The sequence below is a fragment of the Heterodontus francisci genome, chromosome 6 (assembly GCF_036365525.1).
Source record: "Heterodontus francisci isolate sHetFra1 chromosome 6, sHetFra1.hap1, whole genome shotgun sequence".
In the NCBI taxonomy this organism is placed as follows: Eukaryota; Metazoa; Chordata; class Chondrichthyes; order Heterodontiformes; family Heterodontidae; genus Heterodontus; species Heterodontus francisci.
The window spans coordinates 30,859,108-30,879,365 of NC_090376.1; the positions used below are offsets into that span (position 1 = coordinate 30,859,108).

The 20,258-nt window shown below is 42.7% G+C and overlaps 1 protein-coding gene across 4 annotated transcripts in view; it reads right to left on the reverse strand.

Moving 5' to 3' along the window:
* The window catches only part of LOC137371218 (copper-transporting ATPase 2-like), a 189,371-nt gene that overhangs the window by 133,870 nt on the left and 35,243 nt on the right, over window positions 1-20,258 (reverse strand). For 3 of the 4 annotated variants that reach the window (XM_068033409.1, XM_068033408.1, XM_068033407.1), the window contains exon 1: window positions 8,598-8,911. The exons of the other annotated variant lie outside the window; for it this stretch is intronic. In XM_068033409.1, coding sequence (XP_067889510.1) covers window positions 8,598-8,861 — 264 coding nt within the window. In that variant the 5' untranslated portion in view covers window positions 8,862-8,911. Of the gene's footprint in view, window positions 1-8,597; window positions 8,912-20,258 lie in introns of those variants that run through there. 4 annotated transcript variants of the gene reach the window in all.

Genomic DNA, 20,258 nt, shown 5'->3' on the forward strand with positions numbered 1-20,258 from the left:
GAGAGCCAACTGTGTAACAGCCCCGACAACCAATTTTATCTTTAATGTGTTTTAATTAACTACTTAATTATTTTATTCAATTATTTATTTTCCTTTTTTTTAAATAAATTTTATTAACCTCTCCACCAAGCTCCTGTTCTATTTTAAACCTTAGGAATAGAATAGACCTTAACCACTTACCAGATGCTCACCAAACAGCTAGCAATTTTATCTGCAGCGCCTGTGGAAGAGTCTGTCACTCCAGAATTGGCCTTTATAGCTACTCCAGGTGCTGCTTCACAAACCACTGACCACCTCCAGGCACTTACCCATCATCTCTCGAGACAAGGAGGCCAAAGAAAGAACATATAAATACTGGCATTTCAGTGCGACTTGAACAGACTACTGGGAGCTAGGTGAGGAGGGAAAGGAGGTGCTCCTTTGCTTTTTCTAACTTTTTCACCCTGTATGGTTTGGTTCTTACTCTACTACAGAGAAAGCAGCTAGCTGGTGAGCATCAGGTAAGTGGTTAAGGTCCATTCTATTCCTAAGGTTTAAAATAGAACAGGAGCTGGTGGTAAGGTTAATAAAATTTATTTAAAAAAAAGGAAAATAAATAACTGAATAAAATAATTAAGTAGTGAATTAAAACACATTAAGGATGGCAGGACAGGTGATGTGTCACGGCTGCAGCATGTGGGAGCTCCTGGATGCCAGTGCGATCCAGGGCAAACATGTCTGCAGTAAGTGTTTGCGGATCGAAGAGCTGGAGACCGAACTGCAGACACGGCAACACATCAAGGGAGGAGGAAAGTTATCTGGACACTATGTACCAGGAGGTAGTCACATCCCTTCAGATAGGGTCCTCAGATTTGGTCTGGGACAGGAGATTGTGGCTGCAGCTGAGGCAGTTAAGGGGACCCAGAGGGCAGGAATGCAGGTGCCTCAGCCTTTGCGATTGTCCAACAGGTTTGAGGTTCTTTCAGCTTGTTTGGAGGAGAATGGGGGACTGCAGGGTAGATGAGCTAACTGACCATGGCACCGTGGTACAGGAAGCCATTCAAGTGGGGGGAGCAAAAAAGAATGTAGTGGTAGTAGAGAACAGTATAGTGAGGGGGATTGACACTGTTCTCTGCAGCAAAGAGCAAGAGTCCTGAAGGCTGCCATGGTTTGGGACATCTGCCCAGGGCTGGAGAGGAACTTACAGTGGGAAGAGGAGGATCCAGTCATCATGGTCCCTGTAGGTACCAACGACACAGGCAGGACAAGAAAGCAGGTTCTTCATAGTCAGTATGAGGAGCTAGGCACCAAATTAAGAAGCAGAACCTCAAAAGGTAATAATCTCTGGATTATTAGCTAAGCCACGTGCAAATTGGCACAGGGCAAATAAGATTAGAGAAATGAATGTGTGGTTCAAAGACTAGTGTAGTAGAAGTGGGTTCTAGTTCATGGGGCACTGGCACCAGGACTGGGGAAAGTGGGGGGGCTGTACTGTTAGGACGGTCTACACCTGAACCGTTCTGGGGTTCTAGCGAGCTGTATAACTAGGGAAGTAGAAAGGATTTAAAATTAAATAATGGGGGCAAGGGATCAAATTTGGGAAGATGTGGTAAATCAAAGAGTAGTGACAAGGCAAGAGAGAAAGGTATTAATATGGGAAATGATGAACAGACTGTGACAGGAAGGGATGGTGAGTACAAATCTAAGAGTAAATCAGCAGTCAAGGCTCCACGTTACAAAAATAATTTTAAAAAAGGACAAAACTAAAGGCTCTATATCTGAATGCACATGGCATTCAAAACAAAACAGCTGAACTGATAGTGCAAATAGAAATAAATAAGTACAATTTGATAGCCATTACAGAGACATGGCTGCAGGATGACATAGATCGGGACCTGAATATTGAAAGGTACATGACATTTAGGAAGGACAGGAAGCTCGGAAAAGGAGGAGGGGTGGCTCTGTTAATTAATGATGGTATTCGAACATTAGAGAGCGAGGACCTAAGTTCAGGAAACCAGGATGTCGAAGCGGTTTGGGTAGACATGAGAAATGATAAAGGCAACAAGTCACCCTTGGGGAGTGGTGTACAAGCCCCCTAACAGTAACCACATGGTAGGATAGAGTATAAAGGAAGAAATAATGGAAGCCGGTCAGAAAAGTACGGCGATAATCATGGGGGATTTTTAATCTACATATAGACAGGACAAATCAGATGGGCAAAGGTAGCCTAGATGAGGAGCATATAGAATGTCTTTGGGATAGTTTCTAAGAAGAGCACATTCTGGAGAGCAGGCTATACTAGACCTGGTATTGTGCGAGATAGGATTAATTGATGACCTCATAATGAAGGCTCCCTACGTAGCAGTGATCATAATATGATTGAATTTTACATTCAGTTTGAGGTAGAGAAGATTGGGTTCAAGACTAGTATTTTAAACTTAAATAAGGGCAATTACGAGGGCATGAAAGCAGAGCTAGCTAAAGTGAACTGGCAATTAAGTTAAGGGATATTTAGGGGTGACGGTGGCATAGTGGTAATGTCAACTGGACTACTAATCCAGAGGTGCATACTAATGCCCTAGGGGCATCAGTTCAAATTCCACCATTGCTGCTGGTGAAATTTAAATTCCAAATTTTGTTTTAATTAATTGAATTGAAAACTAGTCTCAGTAGTGGTTTCATGGCACTATCAATTGTCGTAAAAACCATCTCGTTCACAAATTTCTTTTAGGGAAGGAAATCTGCTGTCCTTACCTGGTTTGGCCGACATGTGACTCCAGACCCACAGTAATGTGCTCGTCTCTTAACTGCCCTCTGAAATGGCCAAGCATGTCATTCAGTTCAAGGGCAATTAGGGATTGGCAATAAATGCTGACCTTGCCATTGTGATGCCCACATCCCATGAAAGAATAAAAAAAGTCAACAGAGATGCAGTGGCAGATTTTAAAGGGAATATTTCAGAATAGATATATTTCAACGAGAAAGGAAAATTCCAAGCAGAGGGCCCACTCTCCATGGTTAACTAAAAAAGTTAAAAGATAGTATCAAACTTAAAGAAAAGCATATAATTGAGCAAAGGTAGGTGGCAGCCCAACGATTGGACAGAATATAAAGAACAGTAGAGAATAACTAAAAGATTGATAAGGAGGGAAAAATTAGAGTACGAGAGTTAGCTAGCTAGAAATATAAAAACAGATGGCGAGACTTGCATAGATATTTAAAAAAGAAAAGTTAACAAAGTGAGTGTTGGTCCTATGAAAGTGAGTCTGGGGAATTAATAAGGGAAAATAAGGAGATGGCAGATGAATTGAACAGGTATTTTGCATCGGTCTTCACTATAAGAGGACACCAGTAACATCCCAGAAATAGCTGTAAATCAGGAAATGGAAGGGAGGGAGGAACTCAACAAAATTATAAACAGCAGGGAAGTGGTACTGAACAAACTGTTGCAGCTGCGGGCTGACAAGTCCCCAGGTCCTGATGGACTTCATCCTTGGGTCCTAAAAGAAGTGGCTAGTGAGATAGTTGATGTGTTGGTTTTAACTTTCCAAAATTTCCTAGATTTGGGGAAGGTTCCATTAGATTGGAAAATAGTGAAATGAACTCCTTTATTCAAAATGGGAGGGAGTCAGAAAGCAGGAAACTACGGGCCAGTTAGCTTAACATCTGCCTTAGGGAAAATGTTAGAAGCTATTATTAAAGACATTGTAGTAGGGCACTTAGAAAATTTGAAGGTAATCCGGCAGAGTCAACATGGTTTTGTGAAAAGGAATTGATACTCAACCAATTTATTGGAGTTCTTTGAAAAAGTAACATGTGCTGTGGATAAAGGGAAACCATTGGATGTACTGTACTTAGATTTCCAGAAAGCATTTGATAAGGTGCCACAACGAAGGTTATTGCGGAAAATAAAAGCTCATGGTGTACTGGCATGGAGATTGGCTAGCTAAAAGGAAACAGAGTAGGCATAAATGAGTCATTTTCTGGTTGGCAATATGTAACGAATGGTGTGCCGGGGCCTCAACTTTACACAATTTATATAAATGACTTGGATGAAGGGACTGAAGGTACGGTTACTAAATTTGCTGATGACACAAAGATAGGTAGGAAAGTAACTTGTGAAGAGGACGTAAGGAAGCTACAAAAGGGATATAGATAGGTTAAGTGAGTCGGCAAAGACCTGGCAAATGGAGTATATATGTGGGAAAATGTGAAATTGTCCCTTTGGCAGGAAAAATAAGCATATTAACTAAATGGTGAGAGATTGCGGAGCTCTGAGATGCAGAGAGATCTGGGTGTCTTAGTGCATGAATCGTAAAAGATTAGTATGCAGGTACAGCACGAAATTAGGAAAGCTAATAGAATGTTATCGTTTATTGCAAGAGAAATTGAATACAAAAGTAGGGAGGTTATGCTTCAGCTATACAGGGCATTGGTGAGACCACATCTGGAGTACTGTGGACTAAACTAATACCTGGAAAGGGTGGGTTGTCTTAAGAAGAAAGGCTGGACAGGCTAGACTTGTATCCGCTGGAGTTTAGAAGAGTAAGAGGTGACTTGATTGAAATATAAAAGATCCTGAGGGGTCTTGACATGGTGGATGTGGAAAGGATGTTTCCCCTTGTGGATGAATCTAGAACTAGTGGTCACCATTCAAAAATAAGGGGTCACCCATTTAAGACAGAGATGAGGAGAAATCTTTTTCTCAGAGGGTCGTGAATCTTTGGAACTCTGCTTCCACTGCCTTTTGAGGAAGAAAATCTTTTAATATTTTCAAGGTAGAGGTATATAGATTCTTGATAAGCAAGGGGTGAAAGGTTATGGGGGCAGGCGAGAATGTGGAGTTGAGGTCACAATCAGATCAGCCATGAACTTATTGAATGGCACAGCAGGCTTGAAGGGCCAAGTGGCCTACTCCTGCTCCTAATTCGTATGATCATTAAACTGGACATGTGCGGGTTGGGGTCATGCTCGAAATTAAAAACATTTTTACTTCCCACCCGACAATACCTACGCATTCTTGGGAGTTAAAATTACTCCCAACATCCTCCTTGCAGGAAATCTAGCTGAAGAGCAACATTGACAACTGTCACATGGCCACTAGTGTTTGACAACTAACAGGTTTAAAGGGACTCATGATTTGAGCATCAAACTTCCACCAGCACAATTCTATGCAACTGCAACAAAGGTAAAGTATCCCTTCTTGATCTGTCTGGAGCCTTTGACGCTTGACCACACCTAATTCTGGTTTCTTGAGCATCACCGATTTTAATTGGTGACTGTGCCTTCAGCTGCCCAGGCCCTAAACTCTGGAATTCTGTCCCTAAACCTCTCCAACTCTCTAGCTCTCTCTCTTCCTTTAAGATAACACCTTAAAACCTGCTTCTTTGACCAAACGCTTGGTTATCCGCCTTATGTGGCTTGGTGTCTAATTTTGTTTATAATGCCCTTGTGAAGTGCTTAAGACATTACATTGAAGCTGCTATGTAAATATAAGCTGTATGTACTGTACAACACAATTCTGTCTCACACCACTTATGTCACCAGCATAATACGTGCACTCTTTAAATAGTTTTTTATTTATTTATTTAATTAATTTATTTAGAGATACAGCACTGAAACAGGCCCTTCGGCCCACCGTCTGTGCCGACCAACAACCACCCAGTTATACTAATCCTACATTAACCCCATATTCCCTACCACCTACCTACACTAGGGGCAATTTACAATGGCCAATTTACCGATCAACCATAATACATGCACTCTTTAAATAGTGTAGCAATTGCTGTATATAATTGCATTTTGTTACATTAAAGGTATCATATAAACACAAGTTGTTGTTCAATGTCCAAAGCTTATGACTAGTGAATTACTGATAACAAAACGTGGCTGTTATAAATGTTAGCACTTGAAGCAACCACTTTCTTTACATATCTATCAATACGGCAGTTCTTGGTTCACTAAAAAGCACATACACTCTATTGTAGCGGGTGTATTTTCCACAGTTTGGCTGCCACGTTTCCTACATCACAACAGTGATTACACTGCAGAAGTACTTATATAACAGAAAATGCTGGAAATACCCAGCAGGTTAGGCAGCAACCGTAGAGAGAGAAACACAGTTAATGGGCTGACTTTTCCAGTGGGTGTCAGGACCATGTCAACAACATTCCACCTTCGCAACTGGCATCCTAAATGGCCACCTCCGCACTCTGCGTCCTTTTAAGGACGGCAGCTGGGTTCCCATGGCTGCAGCCCCAATCAGAGGGCCTGCAACAAACTCAAGATGGCAGCCCTTCCAGGAAAACCTCAGAGTTCTGATAAAAAGTCATCACCCTGAAACACTAATTCTGTTTCTCTGTCCACAGATGCGGTCAGACCTGCTGTGTATATCCAGCATTTCTGTTTTCATTTCAGATTTCCAGCATCTTCAATATTTTGCTTTTGCTTCAAAAGTAGGTCATTGGCTGCAAAGTGCTTTGGGGTGTCCTCAGGTCATGGAAGGTGCTATATAAATGCAAGTCTTCCTTTCTGTACTTCTCATTACATAGCCTTGACTGTCTCACCCACTTTGTCCCACATCTTTGGAGGCGAGGAGCGAGGAAATGTTCAATTCAAAACATTGATGGGGAACAGAAAACGGTTTCCACACTAGCATCAAACTCTCTCAGATTAGGTGCAATGTGTATCAGATACAGATATTATATAAACACGAGTTGTTGTTGTTCAATGTCCAAAGCTTATGACTAGTAAATTACTGATAACAAAATGTGGCTGTTATAAATGTTAGCACTTGAAGCAACCACTTTCTTTAAATATTCATCAATACGGTGGTTCTTGGTTCACTAAAAAGAACATACACTCTATTGTAGCAGGTGCGTTTTCCACAGTTTGGCTGCCACATTTCTTACATCACAACAGTGATTACACTGTAGAAGTAATTTTCCAAATATTCATCACCCTCAGGCTTTGCCCAGCTCCATGGTGTATCGGAAAATCCTGTATAACACGACGATGATTTGCTGATTAGGGCTACTGCATACTCACAGAATTACCTGCACCGTGTGAAAATGCAGAGCGGTGGAAAGAAAGGAAAGGAAAAAGAAAACAGAATTGAAACTCCGTTGGGACAAAAAGACAAAAGTAAAATCAAACAACAAAGATAAAACATAAGCTGTGAAGGTTGTATGAACAGCTGGTTGGCTTAAAACATGAACTACTAAAGATGCCACTGCCCTGAGATTTTGCCGTGTGGAGAACACTTAAGCTATTATTTATGTGGACTGAAGTGGCAAAGATGAAACCCAAACATGCAGTATTGCTTAATACTTTAATTTCATGTTATCCAATATGAGTTGCTTTATTCACAAGATCTTGGTTAATTGCATACTGAAAGGGGGTGCAGTACTTGGATTTTGGCGTGTGAATAGGTGAAATCTAATTTTAATTGTCAAGAAATAAACCAGTTAGAGGTTGTTAGCAGATCAGCAATGCAGTGTTGAAGAGTTCTGTGTTTGTACAAACTTTTGTAATTTATGAGGTTAAACTATTTTTAAATAGTCCCTCAAACATTTCTACAAAGAGTGTACTGAACCAAGTTATTGTCAAAAAAAAGGAATCTGGGAGACAAAGGCTTTCCTGTATCTGCCTTCAGCCTTAGAGTTAAACTATATAGTTTAATTCAGCCCCTCATCTAGTTCCAAGCCATTCTGAGTTAGCAAGTCTTACTTTGTTTGCATCTATATTTTTGTTTTAATCATTTCGTTTGTAGCGATCACCAAGAGAACATAATTCCTGGTATGATTTCGTTTTTAAAATGTGCTCTTTTAATCATATTACCACTTTAATCCTTCCAAAGACAGCACCACTCTTTTTAAGCCATTTGCACCTGTTTTGACATCTTCAGCAGCAATTACTAATGATAGGTCCCATCAACCATCTTTCATAATTTCGTCCATAAAAGACTTGGAGGATATTTGTTCCATTTTTGACCAAATTAGGAGTTAGCAGAAAAAGGTATCTGGGTGAGTTGTTATGCTTCTCCAATGTTCTGGCCTTCAGTAATAAGTGCCAATATCAGTGAACCTTTGACCACTGGTTTTCATCTCCTCGGAAAAGGTGCAATGACATTAATAAGTAACAGCAAATATAGCACAAAATATTTTCCTTTAATAAATGAATGACCATATTAAATGTAACAGATAAATACATATTTGAAAAAAATACATTTATAAAGTCCAGCAAGTATCCAGCCCAGTGGACAGACTACTGCAGTAATGCTACTGATTCTTTTATAGACTAAGGTTCAGGGATCCAGTGTTAAAACTCCACCTGTGCATTAGGCTACTTGTTGCAGCACCATCAGCTGAACCATGTTACCATCACAGAAGCTCACCGCGCATTTGAAATGGAACTACTCTGTTCAAAGAAATTCTTTCTGTAAACTGTGTAAAGATTAACCTGGATAGGAGTGTGATTTCAGGCACATCTTGAGTTCAGATCACACTGATGAACCAACCTAACATGGCTCTAGGCATTTATCAGTTCTGAACTCTTTGTTATGGGTTAATCCACATTAAATGGACATTCTGACTGAAATGCTCTCTTGTACTAACCTGATTTGCATTCGTCTCCTTCTTGCCAGAATTACACTTCAGTGAAACTTTGCCTTCTTCACACTGAAGAAACTTTTTATTTCTTTCATGCTCCATATGATCACTGACAATCCATGGCGTACACACATTTGCAGGAGAGCGACCTGCATTTCCAGAAACTGGAAACAGTAAGAGGCCATCGCCACGCGGATCAGAATCTGCTCTATCTGCCTCCACATTATCTTGAAGTTCACTCCATGAGGTTTCTCTTTTAAATTGCTTCATAGTAAAATAGTCCTGGGACACAAAAATATCCTGGCACACTAAATGCTCAGTATCACTATGGCATTTGGACCTTGCTGTGAAGCCCAGCAGTACAAGGATTGAGCTCTCAGTAGTTAAACAAATAGAGCAATCTGCACTCAGTACTACACCCACTTCAAACATTGGCTAACAACTTCTCCTTTGCACTTTTTCTCTATTCAATAAACCGTCTGCAACCCTATTAATATCTGCACACAGCACATAAACTGAAAGCAGTTCATTGTTTCTATTACGGAATGAGAAGTGTGGGGAAAGTCTTGTGCAAAGTTACCTTAGTTTATGTAGAGTGTTGCTAAACACGGTAATAAACAAAGTAATTTAATGCCTTTGTTAGCACTGCTGTGGTAGTTTTTAATACAATAGTTTGTTTTACAAATAAAAAAAACTTTTAGCTCAATTTCAACCCATGCTGTTAAGCATCATCAAACTGAATTTAAATCTGAATTAAATCACCAGATTTTGTATCAGAAAACAGCATGAAAACTGATTTATCTAGCACTTCATAAAACTATACTCGATTTGAAGTGCTTGTCACTAAAGCACTTAAGTGCAATCTTGATTGGCACAGTGAAAATAAAATGATTCTTAAGCAGCTGAAAGTAGATTAGCAACACCAAATACACATTTTGTGATTTCTTTAACATGAATTTCTATTATGCTTTCATGTTAGAACAGTAATGGCTAATTTGACTCAAGGAGCACAGAAAATTTAAGTTACATTTTTCTGAACACAGTACGCAAGTCTTGGTTCAGTTGTATCATTTTTTAATCAATCCAGAAGCTCTTGGGTGCAAGGCCCATCCATGTCAGAGCCTGGATTATGTGCTCAAGTCTGACACTTCAATACAGGACTGACAGAGTGCTACATTGTTGGAAGTGCTGTCTTTCGAATGAGATGTTAAACTAAGGTCTCATTTGCTCTTTCCGGTGGACAAAAACGATCCTAAGGCACTATTCAAAGTAGGGCAGGGCAATTCTCCTAATTTTCTAGCCAATAGCCCTCAATCAATATTACTAAAACAAAAATCAATTATCTGATCATGTACATTATTGCTGAAAATTGAGCACATAATCCAGGCTGACACAATAGTGCAGGCACTCCTTCAGTGTCAGAGGTAACCTGGCCAAAGTGGATGCTTTGACCAGTGGGGGCAATGGTTAAAAATCGCTTTCCAGTCATTCAAATGATATCTCTCAGGATCAGCAGGATCTAACTGATATCATCTCTGCCCTCTCATTGATCGGAGGGAAATCAGATCCAGGATCCAGCACAAGAAGTGCTGACATTATGCTGACATCTCTCCTGCTGCCTGCTTTCGTGTCCATTCAAATGCTTGCTCATGCACGTGTCAAGATAGAGGACCAGGCTCCCCATGCACCTGCAGTGGTGCTGCAGCCTGCTGAAAAATTTCCAGGCACTTAGAAGCCCTGCTATAAAGGCTATATCCAACTAAGATGCTCATTCCATAGTGTAGCCAAGCACCAGTGCCATCCCTGGCTCTCTGCTATCACCTTGGTGTAGCACCAGAATATGTTTCTGTAAATAAATGTACACACTGATTATAGTACAAAGTAAAACCACACGCGTGTAATAAAACAGGGTATATTAGCTTCAATGCAAGAAATTGCCTTCAAAATGAAATTTACACCACAAAACAGATCCCTTTGGTTTGGATATTATATCTACTATTTGAGTTACCATCCACAAAATGCATTTTCATTGCTTGTCAACGTAATGGGCCTTAGTTGCAACACTGTCCTTTGATGAAACAACAAATACTGACCTTTGATTTATGGTTCATTGCAAATAGTTTACACTATAATACACTGGAGGTCTAAGTTCATTAAACAAGGAACTGGATATTCCCTCATCAAAACCACGGTATGTTTTCCACTAGTGCATGACTACTGATTTCTCCTCTTACACGAACATACATACGAGCTAGGAGCAGGAGTAGGCTATTTGGCCCCTCGAGCCAGCTCCGCCATTCTACAAGATCATGGCGGATCTGTTTGCGGACTCAACCCCACTTTCCTGCCTAACCCTGATACCTTTTGATTCTCTTGTTTGTCAAGAATCTGTCTACCTCTGCCTTATGTTCACCACTGCCAGGTTACACCAAGTACATAAGTGATACTAATGCAAATAGCTGACAATTTAAAAATATCAATAATGTTAATGGTAATTATAATGGCACAAGTCTAGGAAAACCGAATGAATGTAGTCTAATCTCAATAATCAGAGTTGAGCATGTGCCATCAAAGGAAAATTTAAAAAACAAAGAGTTATGGTTATGACTTTTTTTAATTATAAGTAACAAAACAAAAAGTGTGTATAAAGAGTGGCAAACAGTAAAATTATTTCTCCAAAGATGTTAGTGTTGGGAGGGCAGTGGCAGGAGGACAAATCAGCTACTCTTTGGATGCTGCAATGGTCAGGTAGGCTTGTAAGTACATATACAGCATGCCTGCCTATAACAAGCAGTACAGGTGCTGACTATTTTATGGCATTACAAGCATAGGTAAACTGTCACATGGGTGGGAGACCAATAGACAAAGTACTCATGAACCAGATGTTCATCCCACCTGAGCGAGGCCAAATGGGCCTAGCCAAGCAGAGGTCATACATCCGAAGACAATGAAATTAGGTGCTTTAATTTTTTTTATGGCAATTATGGCAAAGTGGGCCATAAAGCAAACCACAAATGGTTTCTTAGAAATCCTGCAATTCACACCAAGAGTCCAAGTGAGCCCATAAGTTATGAAGCAGCCACTGCTTGACAATGTAGATAGGTTGGTTCTTTACTTTCACCAGCTCCCGGTAAATGATGGGAGAGCCCAGCACGTCAATGCAAAGAGCAAGGCTGAACCATTTGCAACCTTCAGTCAGATGTGCTGAATGGATGATCCATGTTGGCCTCCTCCTGGAGGTCCTCAACTACTCAGATGCCCGTCTTCGGCCAATTCAATTCACATGATATCAAAAAACGGCTGAAGTCGCTGGATACAGCAAAGGCTATGGACCCTTACAACATCATAGCTGCAGTACTGAACACTTGTGCTCAGGACTAACCGTGCCCCTAGCCAAGCTGTTCCAGTACAGCTACAATACTGGCATTTGCCCGACAATGTGGAACATTGCCAAGGTATATTCCGTCTATAAAAAGCAGAACAAATCCAATCTGGCCAATTATCAACCCATCGGCCTGCTCTCAATCATCAGCAAAATGATGGATGGTGTTGTCAACAATGCAATCAAGTGATAGTTACTCAGCAATAACCTGCTCACCGTGCATAGTTTGGGTTTTGCAAGGACCACTCAGCTCCAGATGTCATTACAGTGTTGGTCCAAACATGGACAAAAGAGCTGATTCGAAGGGTGAGGCGAAAGTGACTTCAAGGCAGCATTTGACTAAGTGTGGCATCAAGGAGTCCTAGCAAAACTGAAATCAATGGGAATCAGGGAGAACAAAGTCTCCACTCACTGGAGTCAGGCCTAGCACAAAGGAAGATGGTTGTGATTGTTGGAGGCCAATCATCTGAACCCCAGGACATCACTACAGGAGTTCCTCAGGGCAATGTGATAGGCCCAACCATCTTCAGCTGCTTCATCTTCCCTTGAACAGAAGGTCAGAAGTGGGGATGTTTGCTGATGATTACACAATGTTCAGTACCACTTGTAACTCCTCAGAGACTGAAGCAGTCCTTTCCCACATGCAGCAAGACCTGGACAATAGTCAGGCTTGGGCCGATAAAGAACAAATAACAAAAGAACAAAGAACAGTACAGCACAGGAACAGGCCATTCGGCCCTCCAAGCCTGCGCCGATCTTGATGCCTGCCTAAACTAACACCTTCTGCACTTCTGGGGCCCATATCCCTCTATTCCCTTCCTATTCATGTATTTGTCAAGATGTCTCTTAAACATAGCTATCGTATCTGCTTCCACCACCTCCCCTGGCAGCATGTTCCAGGCACTCACCACCCTCTGTGTAAAAAACTTGCATCGCACATCCCCTCTAAACTTTGCCACTCGCACCTTAAACCTATGTCCCCTAGTAACTGACTCTTCCACCCTGGGAAAAAGCTTCTGACTATCCACTCTGTCCATGCCGCTCATAACTTTGTAAACCTCTATCATGTCGCCCCTCCACCTCCGTCGTTCCAGTGAAAACAATCCGAGTTTTTCCAACCGCTCCTCATAGCTAATGCCCTCCAGACTAGGCAACATCCTGGTAAACCTCCTCTGTACCCTCTCCAAAGCCTCCACGTCCTTCTGGTAGTGTGGCGACCAGAATTGCACGCAATATTCTAAGTGTGGCCTAACTAAGGTTCTGTACAGCTGCAACGTGACTTGCCAATTTTTATACTCTATGCCCCGACCGATGAAGGCAAGCATGCCGTATGCCTTATTGACTACCTTATCCACCTGCGTTGCCACTTTCAGTGACCTGTGGACCTGTACGCCCAGATTTCTCTGCCTGTCAATACTCCTAAGGGTTCTGCCATTTACTGTATACCTCCCACCTGGATTAGACCTTCCAAAATGTATTACCTCACATTTGTCCAGATTAAACTCCATCTGCCATTTCTCCGCCCAAGTTTCCAACCGATCTATATCCTGCTGTATCCTCTGACAATCCTCATCATTGTCCGCAACTCCACCAACCTTTGTGTCATCCGCAAACTTACTAATCAGACCAGCTACATTTTCCTCCAAATCATTTATATATACTACAAACAGCAAAGGTCCCAGCACTGATCGCTGCGGAACACCACTAGTCACATTCGTCCATTCAAAAAATCAACCATCCACTGATACCCTCTGTCTTCTATGACCGAGCCAGTTCTGTATCCATCTTGCCAGCTCACCTCTGATCCAGTGTGACTTCACCTTTTGTACCAGTCTGACATGCGGAACAGTTTTATCATAGACTAATTTCTGTCTGTAGATTCACAAAGGAGTGGATTCAAAATGATTTTAAGATTAAATATCAACTGTAAAAATAATATTTACTGGCCACTGCAAATTTTGCCCCCACAGTACAGAAAGGAGGTTTCTGCTCTGAGGTATTCATCCTGTCATTGACACCTGCCCAAGCCCCTGAAAGAAAGAAGTGGCAAGTAATATTCATACCACAGATGTGCAAGACAATGACCATCAGGGGAGGCAGTGGCGTAGTAGTAATGTCACTGAACGAATCCAGAGGCCTCGACAAATGCTCTGAGCACATGGGTTTGAATCCCACTATGGCAGATGGTAAAACTTGAATTCAATTAATAAATCTGGAATTAAAAGCAAGTCTAATAGCATGAAACCACTGTTGATTATTGTAAAAACCCATCTGGTTGATTAATACCCTTTAGGGAAAGAAACCTGCTGTCGTTACCTGGTCTGGTTGACATGTGACTCCAAACCATAGCAATGTGGTTGACTCTTAACTACCCTCTAAAATGGCCTAGCAAGCCACTCAGTTGTATCAAACTGCTACAAAGTCTAATAAAAGGAATGAAACCGGACGGACCAGCTAGCATCGACCTTGGCACTGGAGACAACAACTGCAAACCCAGCCCTGTCGACCCTGCAATATCCTCCTTACTAACATCTTGGGGGCTTGTGCCAAAACTGGGAGAGTTTTCCCACAGACTAGTCAAGCAAAGCCTGACACAGTCATACTTACCAAATTACAATACAGACACCACTGCCATCTCTGGGTATGTCCTGTCCCACTAGCAGGACAGATCCACCAGAGGTGGCAGTACAGTCGAATACAGTTGGAAGGGAATTGCCCTGGGAGTTCTCAACATTAAATCCGGACCCCATGACGTCTCATGGCACCAGGCCAAACATGGACAAGGAAACCTCCTGCTGATTACCATCTCTGGCCCCCCACGGTTGATGAATCAGTGCTTCTCCATGTTGAACACAAATTGGAAGAAGCATTAAGGGTAGCAAGGGCAGAGAATGTATTCGGGATGGGGGACTTCAATGTCCATCACCAAGACAGGCTTGGTAGCACCACTACTGGCCGAGTCCTAAAGGACATAGCTGCTAGACTGCGTCTGCAGCAGGTGGTGAGGGAACCAACAAGAGGGGAAAAACATACTTGACCTCATCCTCACCAATCTACTTGTCGCAGATGCATCTGTCCATGACAGTATTGGGAGGAGTGACCATCACACAGTCCTTGTGGAGACGAAGTCACGTCTTCACATTAAGGATACCTGCCATCGTGCTGTGTGGCACTACCACTGTGCTAAATGGGATAAATTTAGAACAGATCCATGAGGCGCTGTGGGCCATCAGCAGTGGCATAATTGTATTCAATCACATTCTGTAACCTCATGGCCTGGCATATCCCCCACTCTACCATTACCATCAAGCTGGGGGACCAACCCTGTTTCAATGAAGAGTGCAGGAGGCCATACCAGGAGCTGCACCAGGCACAACTAAAAATGAGGTGTCAGCCTGGTGAAGCTATAAACACAGGTCTACTTCATGTCAAACAATTGAAGCAGCATGTGATAGTCAGGGCTAAGAGATCCCACAACCAACAGATCAGATCTAAGTCCTGCCACATAGAGTCATGAATGGTGGTGGACAATTAAACAACTAACAGGAGGAGGAGGCTCCACAAATATCCCCACCCTCAATGATGGAGGAGCCCAGCACATCAGTGCAAAAGACAAATCTGAAGCATTTGCAACCATCTTCAGCCAGAAGTGCCAAATGGATGATCCATCTCGGTCCCCTCCTGAGGTCCCCAGCATCACAGATGCCAGCCAATCCGATTCAGTATTGATATCAGGTGGAAACGGCTGAAGGCACTGGATACTGCAAAGGCCATGGGCCCTGACAACCTTCCGGCAATAGTACTGAAGACTTGTGCTCCAGAACTAACTGCGCCCCTAGCCAAGTTGTTCCAGTACAGCTACAACACTGGCATCTACCCAGCAAAGTGGAAAATTGCCCAAGCATGTTCTACACACAAAAAGGACAAATCCAACCCAGCCAATTACCGTCCCATTAGTCTACTCTCGATCATCAGCAAAGTAATGGAAAGGGTCATCGACAGTGCTATCAAGCAGCACTTGCTCAGCAATAACCTACTCACTGACAGTTTAAGTTCTGCCAAAGCCACTCAGCTTCTGACTTCATTACAGCCTTTGTCCAAACATAGACAAAAGAACTAAACACCAGAGACGACATGAGAGTGACTGCCCTTAACATTAAGGCAGCATTTGACTGAATATGGCATCAAGGAGCCCTAGCAAAACTGGAGTTAACGGGAATCAGGGGAAAAATTCTCCACTGGTGGAAGTCATATCTAGCGCAAAGGAAGGTGGTTGTGGTTGTTGGAGGTCAATCATCTCAGTCCCAGGACATCACTGCAGGAGTTCCTCAGGGTAGTATCCTAGGCCCAACCATCTTCAGCTGCTTCATCAATGACCTTCCTTCAATCATAAGGTCAGACATGGGGATGCTCATTGATGACCGCACAATGTTCAGCACCATTCGCGACTCCTCAGATACTGAAGCAGCCAGTGTCCAGATGACGCAAGACCTGGACAACTTCCAGGCTTGGGCTGATAAGTGGCAAGTAACATTCACACCACACAAGTGCCAGGCAATGACCATCTCAAACAAGAGAGAATCTAACCATCTCCCCTTGATGTTCAATGACATTACCATCACTGAAACTCCCACTATCAACATCCTGGGGGTTACCATTGACCAGAAACTGAACTGGACCAGCCACATAAATGCTATGGTTACAAGAGTAGGTCAGAGGCTGGAAATTCTGCAGCGCGTAACTCACCTCCTGACTACCCAGTGCTTGTCCACCATCTACAAGGCACAAGTCAGGAGTGTGATGGAATACGTGCCTGGATAAATGCAGCTCCGACAAAACTCGAGAAGCTCAACACCATCCAGGATAAAGCAGTTCGCTTGATTGGCATCCCATCCACCACCTTCAACACCGACTCACAGTGGCAGCAGTGTGTACCATTTACAAGATGCACTGCAGCAACTCACCAAGGCTTCTTCGACAGCACCTTCCAAACCCACAAGGAGGACAAAGGCTGCAGATGCATAGGAACATCACCACTGGCAAGTTCCCCTCCAAGCCATGCACCATCCTGACATGGAACTATATCGCCATTCCTAACAGCACCAAGGACTGCAGCGGTTCAAGATGACAACTCACCACCACGACCTCAAGGGCAATAAATGCTGACCTCGCCAGCGATTCCCACACCCCATGAATGTATAAAAAAAATCTCCAATATGAGAGAATCTAAACATTGGCCCTTGATGTTCAATGGCATTACCATCACCAAATCCCCCACCATCAACATCCTATGAGTTATGAATTGAGCAGAAACTAACTTGACCAGCAAATAAATAAAGTGGCTACAAGAATAGGTCAGAGGCTGGGAATTCTGCGGCGAGTAACTTACCTCCTGACTCCCCAAAGCAAGGCACAGGTCAGGAATGTGACGAACTCTCTCCAATTGCCTGGATGAATACAACTCCCTCAACACTCAAGAAGTTCGACATCATCCAGGACAAAGCACCTGCTTGATCTACACCCCATCTACCACTTTCAACTTTCACTCTTTCCACCACCAGCACAGCGGCAACAGTGCATACCATCTACATGGTGCACTGCAGCAATTCGCCAAAACTCGTTCGACAGCACCTGCTAAACCTGCAACCTCGACAACCTAGAAGCACAAGGAGATGGTGATGTAATGGTAATGTCACTGAACTAGTAATCCAGAAGCCCAGGCAAATGCCCTCGGGACACCAGTTCAAATCCCACCATGGCAACTGGTGGAATTTAAATTCAATACATTAATAAAAATCTGGAATTTGAAAAGTAGTCTCAGCAATAGTGCCAAGAAACTATCATCCATCGTCTTAAAAAAACCATCTGGTCCACTCATGTCTTTACCTGGTCTGGCCTACATGTGATTGACTCAAATGCCCTCTGAAATGGCCTAGCAAGCCACCCGGTTGTCAAGGGCAATTAGGGATGGGCAACAAATGCTGGTCTTGTCAGCGGTGTCCACATCCCAAGAAGGAATTTTTAAAAAACCCATCACCTGCAAGTTCCCCTCCAAGTGACACTTGGAACTAGCTCGTTGTTCCTTCATCGTCACTATGTCAAAATCCTGGAACCTCCTCCCAAACATCACTATGGGTGTATGTACAATACATGGATTACAGCGGTTCAAGAAGGCAGCTCACCACCACATTCTGAACGACAATTAGGGGCAGACAATAAATGCAGGCCTTACCAACTATGACCACATCCTATGAACAAATATATACAAAAAGTGCAGACAAGATGGTTGGGAGACGCTGACTATTCATGGTAGTACATGGCGGCCGGAAGGACTATTACTTAACTGATAGATTTTCTTGCATTCAGGTGCTGTGATGACCACAGACTTATTTATGCTCAGAGTTCAGTTGGAATAGTTTGGTTATCCTGGAGTCAAAGAAGTGGGAACATAGGGACAGGAGTAGACCATTTAGTCCCTTGAGCCTGTTCCGCCATTCAATGAGAGCACGGCTAATATGCAGAATAACCTCACCCACCTTTGCCCTATATCCCTTAAAACCTTTGGTTAACAAAAAATTTATCAAACCCAGATTTAAAATTAACAGTTGATCAAGCATCAGTTGCCACTTGTCGAAGAGAATTCCAAACTTCTACTACTCTTCGCGTGTAGAAATGTTTTTTAATTTGACTCCTGAAAGGACGAGCTCTTCCTTAGACTATGTCCCCAAGTCCTAGACTCCCCAACCAGAGGAAATAGTTTCTCTCTACCTACCCTATCCGTTCCCCTTAATATTTTGAAAACTTGAGTCCAAATCACCTCTTAACCTTCTAAATTCCAGGCAGAACAACCCAAGTTTGGGCAATCTGTCCTCCTTATTTAATCCTTGGAATCCAGGTATCACTCTAATAAATCTATGCAGCATTCCCTCCAAGGCCAATATTTCCTTCCTAAGGTGTGCTGCCCAGAACTGCTCACAGTGCTCTTGGTAGTCGTGTAGTCGTGTAGCGGGGCTAAAGTGTGGCAAGTCGAAGAGACTTAGCAGTTGGCAGGAAAAAAGACAGAAGCACAAGGGGAGAGCCAACTATGTAACAGCCCCAACAACCAATTTTATCTGTAGCACCTGTGGAAGAGCCTGTCACTCTAGAATTGGCCTTTATAGCCACTCCAGGCGCTGCTTCACAAACCACTGACCACCTCCAGGCGCTTACCCATTGTCTCTCGAGACAAGGAGGCCAAAGAAGAGACTAACCAGTGCTTTTTATAGCTGTAGCATGACTTCTGCCCCCTTGTATTTTAGTCCTTTAGCTATAAAAGCCAAGATTCCATTAGCCTTTTTGATTATTTTCTCTACCTTTTCCTGTTCATGACATTTTAATGATCGATGTACCTGGACTTGCAAGTCTCTTTGAACTGCCACGGTTTCTAGCTTACCATTTAGAATGTACTCAGTTCTATCCTTTTTAGGTCCACCTCATATTTGCCTACAATTGAAATCCATTTGCCAGTGTTGCTCATTCACTACATACAATGCTGCCTATTTTTGTGTCATTGGCGAAATTGGATATGTGACTTTCTATCCCATCATCTAAGTTGTTAATAAATGCAGTGAAAAGTTGAGGTCTCAACATAGATCCTTGCGGGATACCACTGATCACATTTTGCCAATTAGAGTGTTTGTCTGTGCTGTTCGAATTTTTAGTAGGAACATGGATACCAAGGTGGTGATGGACAAAAGAAAGGGATACTAGAATGATACAGTATACGATTGGCCTTATTGTTCCAGTACAGGCAATGAATGAATTGCATCAGGTCTAGTGCCTCCTGCTGCTGAAGAGATGTTGGGGGGCTTAAGCTGATTTCAAGCAGAGGGCTTACTAGGTCAGCTCTTCGGTAGGGCCAAGTCAAGTATCATGCTAAATGATTCTAAAGTTTTCACGGCCCAGGGGAACCTGGATAGTACAAAACAAGGGATTGCAGCGGGGATGAGCGTTGGAGAAAGTGTAGCCGGTCAATTATGCTAAAAGGCTCAGTGAAAGGCAAACAGAAAATCCACCCTCTCCTTAGACAGAATTTAAAAAGGCACCACATCCTGGAAGAGTCCATTCGATCACACAGGAGGACACAGGGTTTGAGAAACAGGTCCGCACAATACCATGCAGGATTAAAAAGCTTTATACATCTTACGTGCTTAAGGGGGGAAGATGAGAGGTCCCGTGGTACACCACTCAGTTGAGGACAAGGGCCATTCATTGAGCCTGGTTGCCTTGTCTACGTGCTAGATGAA